This window comes from Meles meles, chromosome 9, assembly GCF_922984935.1.
Source record: "Meles meles chromosome 9, mMelMel3.1 paternal haplotype, whole genome shotgun sequence".
In the NCBI taxonomy this organism is placed as follows: Eukaryota; Metazoa; Chordata; class Mammalia; order Carnivora; family Mustelidae; genus Meles; species Meles meles.
The window spans coordinates 2,415,204-2,430,455 of record NC_060074.1 but is presented as its reverse complement, the minus strand read 5'-3'; the positions used below and the strand labels follow the sequence as shown (position 1 = coordinate 2,430,455).

The 15,252-nt window shown below is 36.2% G+C and overlaps 1 protein-coding gene across 3 annotated transcripts in view; it reads right to left on the bottom strand.

Annotated features, from left to right (window-relative positions):
* WDR75 (WD repeat domain 75) overlaps positions 1 to 15,252 on the bottom strand; it is a 32,652-nt gene that overhangs the window by 2,018 nt on the left and 15,382 nt on the right. For 2 of the 3 annotated variants that reach the window (XM_046019115.1, XM_046019117.1), the window contains exons 12-21: positions 14,567 to 14,742; positions 13,262 to 13,419; positions 12,608 to 12,788; positions 11,478 to 11,572; positions 10,576 to 10,671; positions 9,787 to 9,956; positions 9,167 to 9,226; positions 6,583 to 6,729; positions 6,058 to 6,149; positions 5,066 to 5,398 (exon numbers count right to left, since the gene is read on the bottom strand). In XM_046019115.1, the coding sequence (XP_045875071.1) occupies positions 5,191 to 5,398; positions 6,058 to 6,149; positions 6,583 to 6,729; positions 9,167 to 9,226; positions 9,787 to 9,956; positions 10,576 to 10,671; positions 11,478 to 11,572; positions 12,608 to 12,788; positions 13,262 to 13,419; positions 14,567 to 14,742 (1,383 nt within the window). In that variant the 3' untranslated portion in view covers positions 5,066 to 5,190. Of the gene's footprint in view, positions 1 to 5,065; positions 5,399 to 6,057; positions 6,150 to 6,582; positions 6,730 to 9,166; positions 9,227 to 9,786; positions 9,957 to 10,575; positions 10,672 to 11,477; positions 11,573 to 12,607; positions 12,789 to 13,261; positions 13,420 to 14,566; positions 14,743 to 15,252 lie in introns of those variants that run through there. The other variant, XM_046019116.1, reaches the window with a different exon arrangement.

Below are 15,252 nucleotides of genomic sequence, written 5' to 3'. Positions count from 1 at the left end.
TGATTTCAGCTGCTCAAATAGGTAATATCTCATTGTTTTGATTTGCATTTCTCTGTTGATTAGTGAGTGATGTTAAGGATCTTTTCATGTGCCTGTCATCTGTAGTCTTCTTTGGAAAAAATGTTTATTCAGGTCCTCTGATCATTTTTTAATTGGATTGTTGTGCTGTTGAATTGTAGTTCTTTATATTTTGGATAGTAAGCCCTAATCAGAGATATTTGCAAATATCTCTCCCATTCAGCAGTTTGCCTTTTTTTGGTGGTTTCCTTTGCTGTGCAGAAGCTTTGTGTTTTGGTGGAGCCCAATAGTTTATTTTTGCTTTTGTTTTCCTTGCTTCAGGAGACCTGTCTAGAAAAATGTTGTTATTGCCGATGTTAGAGAAATTACTGCATTTTTCTTTTAGACGTTTTATGGTTTCAAGTCTTACATTCAAGTTTCAAGTCTTACATTTATGTCTTTAATCCATTCTGATTTTTGTGTATGGTGTAACTGGTTCAGTTTCATTCTTTTGCATGTAGCTATCCAGTTTTCCCAGCACCATTTATTAAAAAGACCATCTTTTCCCCATTGTATATTCTTACCTCCTTTGTTGTAGATTAGTTGGCCATATAAGCATGGCTTTATTTCTGGGCTCTCTACTCTGTCCCATTGATCTATGTGTCTTTGTGTCAGTTCCATACTGTTTTGATTATTATAGATTTGTAGTATATCCCAGAAATATGGGAATGTGATACCTCCATTTGTTCTTCTATCTCAAGATTGCTGGCTATTCAGTCTTTTGAATTTCCATATAAATTTTTTATTTGTTCTAATTCTGTGAAAAATGCTGTTGGCATTTTGTAGGGATTGCATTGAATCTACAGATTGCTTTGGGTAGCATGGACACTTTAGTATTAATTCTTCCAATCCATGAGCATGGAATATCTTTCCATTTGTTTGTGTTTTCTTCAATCTCTTTCATAAGAGTGTTTTATAGTTTTCAGAGTACAGGTCTTTCACTTTCATGGTTATGTTTGTCAGTATTTTGTTATTTTTGATGATTGTAAATGGGATTAGTTTTTCAAAATTTTCTGCTTTATTATATGCTATTTACATAGTGTATAAAATCACAACTGATTTATGCATAATTAGTTTGTATCCTACAATGTTACTAAATTCACTCATTATTCCTAATAGTTTTGTATTAGAATCTTTAGGTCCTATGTATAATACTTTATGTCATCTGCATACAGTGACAGTTTAACTTCTTCCTGACCATTTGAATACATTTTTTCTTTCCTGGTTGCTGTGACTAGGACTTCTAATACTAGGCTGAATAAAAGTAATGAGTGGACTCCCTTGTCTTATTCCTGGTCTTAGAAAGAAGCTGTTTCTTTATTGGAGTATGTTAGCTGTTTCTCGTATAGCCTTATTTATATGTAGGCATGTTCCCCCACTTGTTGAGTTTTATCATGAATGGATGTTGAATTTGTCAAATGCTCTTCAACTATTGAGTTCTGATTTTTATCCTTTTGATAATGTGTTATCTTGCTCATTTGTGAATATTGAAGCTTCTTTGCATCTGACAAATCCACTTTATTGTGGCAGATGATACTTTCAATGTATTGCTGAATACAGTTTGCTACTATTTTGTTGAGGATTTTTGCATCTATGTTCATCAGGGTTATTGGCCTGTAGTTTTCCTTTATGTAATGTCTTTGGTTTTGGTATCAGGGTCATACTGGCCTTGTAGAATTTATTTGGAATCTTTCCTTCCTTTTCTATTTTTTGGAATAGTTTTAGAATAGGTACTATGTCTTCTTTAAATGTCTGGTAAAACTCACTGTGAATCCATCTGGTCCTCCACTTTTATTTTTCATTTTTAGGGAGTCTTTTTTTTTTTTAAATTTTATTTATTTATTTGACAGAGAGAGATCACAAGTAGGCAGAGAGGCAGGCAGAGAGAGGGGGGGCAGCAGGCTCCCTGCTGAGCAGAGAGCCGGAAGCGGGGCTCAATCCCAGGACCCTGAGATCATGACTGGAGCCGAAGGCAGAGGCTTAACCCACTGAGCCACCCAGGCGCCCCTTAGGGAGTCTTTTGATTACAAACTTAGTTTTGGTATTAGTAATTTTTTTCAGATTTTCTATTCCTGATTCAGTTTTGGAAGATTATGTTTCTAGGAATTCATTTCTTCTAGGTTGTGTGATTTGTTGGCATATAACTTTTTGTAGTAGTCTCTTAAAATCCTTTGTATTTTTGCGGTGTTTGTGGTTGTTATGCCTCTTTTATTTCTGATTTTGTGTCTTTTTTCTCTTGATGTGTGGCTGAAGTTTCATCAATTTTATCTTTTGAGAGAAACAGCTCTTGGTTTGGTATTTCCTACTTTGTATTTCATTTATTTCTGTTCTGATCTTTATTTCCTGCCTACTATCTTGAGCTTTATTCTTTTTTTTTTTTTGTTCCTTCGGGTGTAAGGTTAGATTTTTGTTTGAGGTAGGACTGGATTGTCATAAATTACAACTGTTCCCACTGTGTCCCAAGGATTTTGGACAGTTATTTTCGTTTTTCTCCATGTTTTTCATTTCTTCATTAATCCATTGGTTGTTTAGCAGCATGGCGTTTAGCTTCCATGGTTTTGTTTTTTATCCCCCCTTGTGATTTTTAAGTTTCTTACCATAGTGGTTAGAAAATATGTGTTATGAATTCAGTCTTAAATTTAGTTAAGACTTGTTTTGTGGCCTAACATGTGATCTAGCCTGGAGAATATCCCCCGTGCATTTGAAAATGTGTTCTGTTTTTGGGTGGTATGTTCTAAATATATATAAGTTCATTTTGTCTAATGTATTGTTTAAAGACCGTTTCCTTATCGATATTCTGCCTGGGTGATCTATCCATTGATGTAAGTGGGGTATTAAAAGTCCTTATTATTCTTTTATTACTATCAATTTCTCCGTTTATGTCTGTTAATAGTTGTTTTCTGTATTTAGATGCTCTAACGTTGGGTGCACAGAGCTTTATAATTTTTTGTTGGCTTGATCCTTATATTATGTAATGCCCTTGTTTCATATTATAGTTTTTGTTTTAATGTTTGTCTAATATAAACATTGTTGCTCTTTTTCTTTCACTTCCATTTGCATTAAGTATTTTCTACCCATTCATTTTCGGTCTGTGTGTATCTTTAGGTATGAAGTCTCTTATAGGCAGCATACCTATGTATCTTTCTTTCCTCTACCGTTCTGCCTCTTTGGATTGAAGCATTTAGACCATTTGAAGTAATTATTAATAAGTATGTACTTATTGCCATTATCATTTTCTGGTTTTCTTACTACTTCTCTGTTCCTTTCTTCTCTTATTTGCTTTCCTTGTGATTGATGATTTTCTTTAATGTTATGCTTGGCTTTTTATTTTTTGTGTACCTATTATAGGTTTTGAGTTTGTGATTACCACGAGGTTTGATGTAACATTCTAAGTACACAGTAGTCTCTAGTAAGTTGATAATCACTTTTAAGTTTGAACACATTCTAAAATTCTAAAAGAACTTTTTTACTCCCTCCATATTTTATGTATAAGCATTTTCTACCTTTATTCATAACTTTCCTATTCCTAATTATGCTTTTTATCTTTTTCACTTAAAGAAGTTCCTTTAACTTTTATTTATCTCGGAAGCTTATTTCTCCTTCAGTTTTCAATGATAACCTTGCTAGGCAGAGTATCCTTGGTTGTAGTTTTTTCCATTTAGTACTTCCAACAGATCATGTCACTCCCTTCTGACCTACAGTTTCTGCTGAAAAATCAGCTGATAGTCTTGTGGAGTTTCCCTTGTAGATGACTATTTGCTTATCTCGCTACTTTTAAAATTCTCTATTCTTTAATCTTTGACATTTTCATTATGTGTCTTGGTTTTGGACCTCCTTGGGTTTATTTTGTTTGGAACTCTGTGCTTCCTGAAACTGGGTGTCTTCCTTCTTTAGGTTAGGGAAGTTTTCAGCTATTCTCTCTTCAAATAAATTTTCTGCCTTCATTTGGGGCCCCCTATATATGCATGTTTGTTGGCTTGATGTTGTCCAACATATTCCTTACTCTATCCTCATTTTGTAATTTTATTTTTTTTGCTGCTCAGCTTGGGTGTTTTCCTTTAGCCTGTTTTCCAGATCGCTGATCTATTCTGCATTCTCTAATCTGTTGATTCCCTCTAGTTTATTTGTCCTTTGTTATTGGATTCAACTGCATTCAGTCAGCCCTCAGTTCTGGAGGAAGTGCTCCAGAAGCAGAGATGTGATACGTCTGTGGAGGAGGTGAGTTCAGGGTCTTCCTATGGAACTATCTTGGACCATGAAGTTGTGTACTTTACTATTTTGTGTTAACTTTTAATGTCAATTTAATAGGAGTAGAATAGGAAAACTCCAAATGCGAAATGGTTAAAAAGTAGTCACCTCAGTACTTAAATGTAATACAGAGAATTGGATTCTCTTCTACTAGCAATGAGACTTTGGTTAAAAAGTAGTGGTTCTTTGACTCAGTATACACAGCCATAACATTGACAAAATAATATCAGGTCCTCTTGTATCTTCCAAGGCTTTCCTAAAAATTATATTTACAAGTAGACCACTCTACTTGTGGTAAGCCCTTTCAGATAAGCCCTTATCTGAAAGGCTTGAGGCCAAATGATTTGAATTTAGAATTTTTCAGATTTTAGGCAGCCCATATTATTAAATACCCTCAGTGGGATCTGTGGAACACTGCATAATCGAATTATTTCTCTAAATTTCTCTTAGAGAAATAAACACACTAAAGAGGTATGAAGCAGGACTACAGAAAATACCACATCTGTTCAGGTCCTATCGGTCACCAAATAAATTTTGCTGCTAAACTTAAAAATATCCTCGACAAAAAGTTCTGATTTTCAAAACTTTTTATATCTCCAAATTGTAGCTAAGGGGACATAATGCTGTAATCGTTTGTAAAGAAAATATCTAGCTATTTCTCAGGCTGATGTAACTCAAAATAAAAATGAGATAGTGTGTGTATGAATGCACCCAGCAACTCTAAAACATGATGCAAACACAGCTTTGTATTACCAATTACTTAAGAAGTAAAGCCTGTTCGTATTTAATATTTTAAGGAGAGCAATAATATCAAAGAAGATGTTTTTGGAGTATTAATATATAATAAAAGAAATACAAAGTGCAAGAACCTTTCATCTCCCAGACTCAAAGAACAGTTATCCAGCTGTAGTCTACTTTCCTGAATTTTCTTAGTTCTTTTTCTTCAGATTTTGACAACTGATGTATAATGTCTTCTCCCAAATCTGTGTCATTTGTATCCTGGGTCTTTTCAGTAAAATCATGTTCTTCATCTGAATCGTCACCACTTTCTTTATCTTCTTCCATATCTATATCTTCAAGGATTTCTTCACCACTTTCATAATAACAAAATAAAATATAAACAATTACTATTAAAAAATTTTCTAGATAACTTTCTAATTTAAGACCTATACAGAATTGTAACCATACAGAAAAAGTAAATTAAAAATCTTGTTATTGAGTGCACATCAAAAATGGGTTATTATAAAAGAACAGGTGAATTTACAAGTATAATTTTTAGTTATATAACAAATCCTTAACTATACACACAGGAACTCTAATAATTTTCAATGTATTTTGTTCATTTGGCTTAATAGTCCTATATCCTTTAACTGCATATTAAGGCTAAAATAAAGAGAAATACAGTTGACCTTTTAACAACATGGATTTTGGACTGTACTGATTTACTTATACATGGATTTTTTTGGGATACAATACCGTAAATATATTTTCTCTTCTGTATGACTAATTTCTCTAGTTTTAAGAATACAGTATATGATATACATAACATACAAAATGCGTGTGAATTGAGTGTTTATGTTATTAAGACTTGCAAGCACCATCAGGCATTAGCAGTTAGGTCTTATGGAAGTCAAAAGTTATGTGTGGATTTGACTATGCAGGGGGTCAGTGCCTCTACCCCACACATTGTTGAAGAGTCACAGTGAAAGAATATTCTAGGAGAGGGTAACAAACATTTAAAAACTGCTTTACCTCTTTGTCTCCTTAGACAGCAGCAATGAATTTACAAACTTGGAGCACAGGAAAGAAGCAGATGGCAGTACATGGGCTGGAGTATGAAGAAGCTACAGTAAAAAAAAACAAAAACAGAAAAATAGGGCTTCATTTAAAAAGACTTAATGCCACCAGCAGAATCCAATAGGGTTTGTTTCCAGTAATCTGGAATCATAAATTTATGTTATTTGTATACTGTGCAGTTCTAATACCCAAACCAAGTAATTATTCAAAAGTTATCTGTTACAGGCATGCTTGGGTGGCTCAGTCTTAAGCATCTGACTTGATTTTGGCTCTGGTTCTGATCTCAGGCAAGTGAGATGGAGCCCCGTGTCTGGCTGCTAAAGATTTTCTCTATCCTCCTCTGCCCCTCCCCACATACACACTCTCTCTCTCTCAAATAAATCTTAAAAAAGAAAAAAAAAAGTTATGTTACAAATTGTATAAACTCTAACTTAAGGTGCTTTAATGTATTTAATCTGTTTCATGTTATGAATTACTTACCTCACTAATTGCAGGTATGTTTTCTGTTAAGGGTAGTTGTACTAATTCACTCTCCAAAGCCTCATTTATCTTTTTATCCTGCTGTTGCCTGTGTTTTCCCAATATGAAATAAAATGGTGTTGTTGGAAGACTTTCTTCTGCTAGTAGCTGTAAGGATTTAAGACAAAGGGAAATTTCTTCAGTAAAAAGGAGGAACTGACTTTGATTCAATAAAAAGTATTGGTAGTTACAAAATGTGAGGGGTGAAAGGAACTTTAAAAATTATCTAATATGATTCTCTTTACAAGTAAAGCAACTGAGGCCTAGCAGTCCACTTATTGGGGAAAAGCTAACGGTGGATGTTCAGATGACAGAACAAAATACACACTACTGCTTCTCCACCAACGACAAATGACAGCAAATGGGTTTTCAAAAGGACATAAACCCACAGTGAGAAAGAAAATGGGTAAGTAAGATGTTGGAAGGTTTTGGAAAGCACGTTCAAGGTAGTAGGTAACTTAGTAGAACTGAGAAAGAAGTCTAAGCTGGCTGGGGGAAAAGTCAAGAAATACCCAAATTTATATGGCTGAATCCTGCAAATGCTGAGGAATTGGTACAATTGCAACAGTACCTCAGAAAAAGGCTAACAATAACTGGGTGTCCTGGTCGAAAATCCACTTAGAGAGCATGCAGATTCCTAGATTTCCTTCTGAGCCCCAAGAGAGGGCTAGAAGTACATTCCTTGGAGGGGTGGAACAAAAGTATGTCTTTAAACTGAACTGCCTGGTGGGGTTGGTGACAGTGTCCTTCCAGCTGAAGGCCGCTGTACCTAAGAGGGTGCTTCCAGGTTGCTATCCTCCAGGCAAGAATTTAGAAGAATTTTATCGGGGAAATCTAACCAGCCTAAGACAAAAGACCTAAAAATAATGACTTTGGAGACTTTCTCAAAAATAGCCAGGTGGCAGAGACCCGCAGACAAACTCCATCTCAGCGGACACCTTCCAAATGGCTGTTTTGATCACTTTTAAATAAAAGACAGCCAAGAATTATCAGACTCTGACGAAAACCTATTAAAGAGACCAAAATAGATGGAAAACAAATGATGGAAATGGGACCATGCAAACCAGAAAAAAGCAGATTAGATGATAAAGATGAAACAACCTCCCAGAAAACAGAAGAAAACAGGAGATGGTCCAGCACTAAATAACAAGAGTTCCAGAAAAAGAACAGAGAAAATGAAGGCAAAGAAGTAATTTTCTCAGTCATTTCTAGGATTAAAAGCGTACTTTGCCTGGCCTACATAAAATGGCAAGCTGCACCCCACACCCCTTTTCCTCTATTCCTCCACCCATAATTCTTAACTACTTCTAAAGTACTACATATTTCACTTATTTAACGCTTGCTATATCTTCCTGCTAGACTGTAAACACTGTAAGTTTAGAGAATTGACTGTTTTGTATTCCAAGCGTCTAGAACTGACCCTAGTCTATTGATGTTCAACAAAAAAATTGAACAAATTCAACTGAGTTTTCAGAGGAACATAAAGCTAGTTTACAGATAAAGGAACAGGAATAAGCATGGTATTAGACTTCCAGTAACACCCAAAGCTATAAAATAGGACAATACCTTCAAAGTTCTAAGAGAAAATGATTTCAACCTATACCGTTGCAACGCGAACAACCAGTCAAGTGGGAGAGAACAGAAGCATTTCCACACACATGAGGTCTTAAATTTGCATCCCACACACTAACAGAAATGTGCTTCACCAAAGCAAGGGGAAAGCTAGAGGTGAAATGAATCCCCAAATGATGCAAATGTAGGTCCCATGACTACTGTGCAGCAGGTATTCCTAGAGTAGCCGGTCCAGACTGAAGCAGGACAGAGGCTCTTGGAAATATTCCTTCAAGACTTGGAAGAATATCTGAAATACTGAGAGACGATTCATACAAGTTGAGTTTGGGGGTGAATTAGATGAGAAGTATTATGGAGAACTATGCAAAGAAGAAGATGGCAATCCTTAACTCTGGAGAAAACAGAGTTGCAAATAAAAGGAAAACAATCTGTCTGGTTACTCCATGACTCAGCTATGAATTGTGTTTACAGCATTCTAATGAATACTGACTTGATTTATCTGTACTGAGAAAACTGGGGAACAGGAAGGGGGTTTGTGTTATGTGAATGGGGGAAGTGGTGATGTGAAAAAGAGTAGCAACTTAAACAGATCAGTAAGCAGACAATAACTGAAAAATCCAGAATTAGCAATTGAAACATGTTTCTTAGAGATAGGAAGGCAAATAAAAACTAGGTAAAAGAGTTGAAAGTGATTATCTTTGTGGGTAACGGCACAGTGGTGTTGGGAAGTTTTCCTGAAAGTCCTGTATAACTACTTGACTCTTTAAATCACAAGCATATATTTTTGCTATTACAAATTAAAGCAATACTTTAGAAGAGTAAATATAACCTCAAAGAGGCAAGTAGCTTTTAAGTTTATGCCTAATTCCATGTTTGGGCAGGTGGAACATTTTCCTCATAGCTGACCTCACACAGATAAGGTTATCTCTGGAGGGAGGCAATGCAGTCTGCACCACGAGTGGCTGAAACATACCTGTTTGCTTGTTGGTGTGAGTTTCTCTTCTGGAGACTTCGTTGTGAATGTCAATAAACTCTGAAAATAGAGATTAATGATGCAAAATCTAAATAAAAATGAGGTCAATTTTTCATATATATATATATATATATATATATATATGCGCCCAAAGGAAAGTAATAGAAGATTTAAAACATATTTAGTAACTCCTGTGACAGTTACAAGATTGTTCTGAGAAAAGTTATTTAAGAATTGGCAACGAAACAGATTAACTCTTGGATCAAACTGAAGCCAGTTTTTATTATGGCAAAGCAAATACGAAAACTAAAAAGAAAAAAAAAAATCTATCCACCACACTAATAAGTACCATTTAAAGTATTTTATTTTTATTTTTTATTTTTTTGGTGTCATGGAGATAATGCAAACAATACCCAAAGAGACTCAAAGGTGTGGGGTAAAGTTGTGCTAATACACTTAACACTAGTAATACTGTTCTACTGAGCATATCAGATTTACTTCTCTTGGGAAGTAATCCTTTAATATCACTGGTCCAGCAGTTATGGGCCAGGACTTTCAAATTCTAAGCAACTGAAAATTACATATACAAAGTGGTTGCCTTTTTGAGGTGGGACGGTCACCTGTGACTTTGTTAGGAAGTAAAACTGGGATCTGTTCAGCCACTGGTAAGCTTCTGAGGTGAATGATTCAGGCACATCTCGTGGAACAAACACTCCCCACTGGACTTCCTCTCTGGAGATATTCTTTTGAATATACAATGGTCTTGGCTCACTAGGTTTAAATACAAACACTAGAGGGGAAAAAACAAACAGACCATAATATTTTGCCTGCGAAGGTTAGTTCTGGCCTCAGGATGACAGACCACACTAATCTGGGACTTACCCCATTGAGTAAAATGTTCAAGTCATGATTATTTTAGGCTTTGATTCAACAAATATCTACTGGATGCCTGCTATGTGCCAAGCAGGTTAGGAATGAGGGCTATGAAGATGAAAAGTAGGAAGAAGAATCCCTGCTCCAGAGACCAGGTTGGCCTCCTGCAGCAGACACCAAAATATTATTGCGGTATTTTGTCTTACATACTGGAACAGGGATCTGTAGACAGTGTACAGAGGAAGAATGATTAAAGCTTCTTAAAATGCTTCAGAGGGGAAAAGTCTCTCTTGGGATGTTCTGAATGTCGACTGGGACCGGCATGGTGAAAAATGAGGGATGTACTGGAAATCTCCTAGAAGTCAGTTATGAATGCGTACAGAATGAGATGTCAGAGTAGGAACTCAAGAGAGGTAGAATGGCTTAAAATAAACACTTGATTTAAAGGCAGCTTGACTCACATTCTATTAAAGATGTCAAAAAGAAAATTTAGCCAGTAGATCTCCTCTTATTATCAAACTATGGTCTGTACTTACAGTCTGAACCCGCCAAAGACTGAGAGACTGCAGCAATATTCTCCGAACAAGGATCGGGTTCCATAACTCTAACGGTTAACTTCGCACTCCATTCCACTGGGGAGAAAAGAGCAATGCACTTCCAGAGAAAGAGTCACCGAAAGCTTTTTCACTAAGCCTGCTATTTAAAGTAGGTACTCAATTTTGACTGGGACAGTCAATTCTACTATTCTCAGGAAGAGGGATATTACACTTCCAAATAACACATGGAGACAAACTGAAATGTCTGTGGAAGCTGCGCCGACGTGAGAGGCAGGAAGCAGAAAACCCAAGTACTATGAAATGGTTAGTATTTCAGTGCAACTACTTTCTGGGACTTTTCTGCAGCTGCTGAACATGGGCAAAATGTTAACCAGAACCACTGTAGAGAATACATACAGAGTATCACACATGGTCATTACTAAGCAAACACCATGCCTTCCAAACATACTCAAATGCACAAAATACCAATAAGTAAAATGAGTAAAAATGAAGTCCATACTTGTTACAAGGCTTGTGAAAGGAGACATTCAAAGTTAAAGCTGCCATGGATTCTGCATGTTAGTGCAGGTTACAGATTAGCAAAAACATTCCTCAGGTTGTTTATGAGATTATGGAACACAGAAGGCAACAGAAAGTTATACACAGTAGAGAAAGGCAAGGCTAATGGAAGTCACTTTATGGCCAAGTAGGCAGATTACAAATAATGTGCATTTCTTACAGGCTCAGCACTCCAAAGTTTGCTGGTATAATGTGACATGTGAAATATTATATGTATTCTATGGATAGAGACATGAAGATATGATCCAGAAGTCCTAAAATGCCAAAGCTTACTGGCCACTTATCAGATGCTTCGCCACTTTATGGTAAAATAAGTATCTTACGTGCACAACTGAGCAGATTCCAACAGCAAAGAATGCCATTTTCAGTAGCGCCAAGAAGATACTTTGAACAAGTCAATCTCCCAAAGCAAAGGTGCCTATATTAAAAAACCACACAAAGTTAACCATCAGTTCCAGCACGCTGAGTTTCAGACTGCAGACTTCTGGGATAGTTTTATGCAATGCAGATTTTTAGAAAGACACATTTTTGCTCACAATTATCCTGCAGAAAAATGGGCTAAGGAGAGCAAAAGGTTTATTAAGCTATTTTCTATACGAAATAGGTGTGATGACCAATTCTTTTCTCTAATATGCTGTACAGTATGGTTTATGACACATACTATAAACATGTATGTGAAATGTACAGTCATTTAACAAAACCCTTTTTAATGTTCATTTAACTTAGAAGAAAATTTGCAATATAAATTCTGAAGAATTTTTACAAAGCGATTTCAGAATCAGGTATGTTGGGCATTAAAAACTATTGTTAGCCTTTTTTTTTTTCCTTTTTTTAGGATTTTATTTATTTATTTGATGGACAGAGATTATAAGTAGGCAGAGAGGCAGGCAGAGGGAGTGAGAGGGGGAAGCAGGCTCCCTGCTGAGCAGAGAGCCAGATGTGGGGCTCGATCCCAGGACCTGAGCTGAGGGCAGAGGCCTAACCCACTGAGCCACCCAGGCGCCCCTCTTGTTAGCCTTCTGCCATTCTGTCCTCAAATGGCAGTTGCCTCAAGTGCAGATATTGCTGTTTTTCTTTCGCCTTTTTGAACACAACAAGGTTTGAGCATGACATTGTTTTTTATAGGAAAACAGAAGAAAAGCATTGTCTGGATCCACTGACCCTTATTAGCGTCTGTTTTTAGTAGCACAACCATGAAAAGTATTGATTTTGAAGAAAAAAGAAATCTGTAGGTCAAGAGTTAAATGTTAGCTCTCATTACAGAAATGGGTAAAGCCACAGCAAATGGTTCACATACCCCAAATTTTTATCTTCCTACCATTTTGGTTTGGTCCTGACCCCCACTGATGCACAGACTACCGTTAGCTGAAGCATAAATTACTACTAAGTTTATGTGGAAAGATTCATTTAAATAAAAAACAAAACAGTATGACATACTTTCCCAATTATTTACCTTATATTCCCAGCTCGCTGACAAAATGTACATTTAAGCTCCCATGTCTCGGAATCCCATACTGTAACTATTTCCTCGAAACTAACTGCTAGCAGAGAGCCATCTTCAGAGAAACAACAGTTAGTCGCTTGGTATTTGTGATAACTACCCACAAAGTCACAGGTCCAGCCAACAGCTTTTTCTGTGGAAACATAGATCATATAGTTCAGAAATGGTATTAATGCTAGATAATACTTTAGGGTAGTTATAAGCAGCATGGATTACAGAAGAAGGGACAAAAAACCCTGCTCCTTGAAACTTGGGTTAGAAATGCTCCAAAGCACTGACTGGTTTAAAATATATGCCCCTTCCTGGAAATCTTGACCTCCCTCTAGTGGAACAGTGAAGTAACAGTGAAAGAACTGCCCCCTGCCTTAAACACAGTACCCTCACCGAAACCGAAATAATCAGCACATGACTGATCAAGAAAGTCATGAAAATGTACAGATTTGGGGGAGAAGGCAGGTAAAATGTAATCTCTTAAATCTTTTAAAATTAGGCAATAACCCACAGAAGTTAAATAAGATAGAAAATGTCCTCCTGGAATGGAGACCATTATTAAAGAGATTCTTAAAATTATACACCCTTTAGACATACCATATTTAATTAACTTACTGTATATATCAGAATCATCTGTTAATATCCACACTTTGAAGTGACCATCTTTACTAGCTGTAACCAAGGTGGGGTTTTCAAAGTTTTCTGCATTACAGAAACAGAGAGCTGTGATGTGGCCTTCATGTGGCATGTCAATCTTTGTATTAAGAACAAACCTGAGAAAGAGGCAATCATCAATTTATTCTTACCTCAGAACAATATGATATATCATCATATAAGAATTTTTCACTGTACATTTTACAATAGCATCTTTAAGAACGGGCAAGAGACTATCATCTAGAATGACAACAACTCGGTGCTCTACCCCTAACGGCCACAGAATACAGAGAGGTCTAACGCATGATCTCTTGCTGTTAATTTATGCAATATAGGGATTATTATGTTTCCTGCCAACCTACATGAAATAGGAGTCATCACAGAACGCTCCATGGAAACCTATCATACTAAACTCTGTAAGAAAACTATACAGAACTCAGATGGCTATCTACTTTCAAAAATAAGCCAAAAAGCCCCTACCTGGCAAGAAAATACAGCAAACTACCTCTTCGAACCGTCCTGGCTGGCATTTAATATTTAGCCATCCGAACTACCTCTCAAAGCTTGTTTCCAGCGTGACATGAATGCATGATAACCCAGCATGGTGTTCTTAAAAGAACATCGGGGCAAGACTGCTGTGATTTTTTTTTTTTAGAAATCCATACCACAAGAAAAGTGACTAGTGATCATCTATTAATCCCTCTGGGTCTGTTTCCTCAACCTTAAAATGTGGAAAAGAAGTTTATCTTAAGTGTTTCTGTGAAGACTGGTAGGACAACAGGTATAAAAGCACAAAGCCTAGTTCTAGACAAGCCGGGACTTGATCAACGGCTACTATAATCAAGGTCTGAGAAACCAGTCAACTCCCTACCTAATCAAACATACACGTTACATGACAACATACCTCTGCTGCCTACCAATGCATTTTCCCGAAGGCAATAGAATGTGAATAGAGCAAAGGAACTCAGAAATTTGGATTCTAACTCTGGCTTTGCTTGCTATTATGTCTGATGTCCTTGGGGAGGGGGTGGGGTCACTTTCCCACGTTTCCTCATTTATACTGGAGACGATATTACAACTTGGGGCACGCCAACACTTACTCCGAGCAGAAAGCGGAAAGGCTATTTATTAGTACAGTAACACCGCCCTCATTTCTCTAATTCTAAAATTTATCAATATGAAACATTTTAAACACCGACATATGAAACCATAAAATACAAAGTCACATATTTTCCACTCTGAAATTAGTCAGACAGGTAGTATTACCCTTGTGTTTTCTTATTATACATCCACAGTTTCATTTGCAATTCAAGCTCTGTTTCCTTTTCTTGACGTTGTTCCACTGTTGCAAGCCAGTTACCATAGCAGCCAAATGCAGCCTTTGTTAGTTCGATTTGGATCAGACCATAATCATTGATATATTCTTGCTGTATTATATCTAACTGATGGATTAAAAAAATCCAAAAAGTTAATTAATGTAAATACATAAATGTTAAAGTTTTCAAAGGAATGGTAACTACAAAGATAATTTCTAGAATCTGCAGTAATAGGTTCTCAGATAAAGGAAAAAAACTGAACTATTAGTTATGGACATCAAAACTGCCATTAAAAAAGCACATTATATGCACCAGTTCAGTGGCATTATTCTTTAATGGACTTTTAGTGATGACTGACCTGTGTACATGATACAATAGAGCCTTTAATTGACAGTAATGCTTTTCTCCCTTGTTTCTATGAACAAAGAGCTTGACATAAAATCTCACGGTTAAATTCCACATCACTAAAAACTAGAGCAAAAATAAAATCTACAATTTTTACGTGGTAAAGATAGCAATGTTTTAAGTAGACTATTTTGTTTCTTTTATCCCATTCCCTTGTCTATTTACTAAACATACATTGAGTAAAGTATTATTTCCAGGCTCTGTACTGGAAATGTACAAAGAACTAAGTCT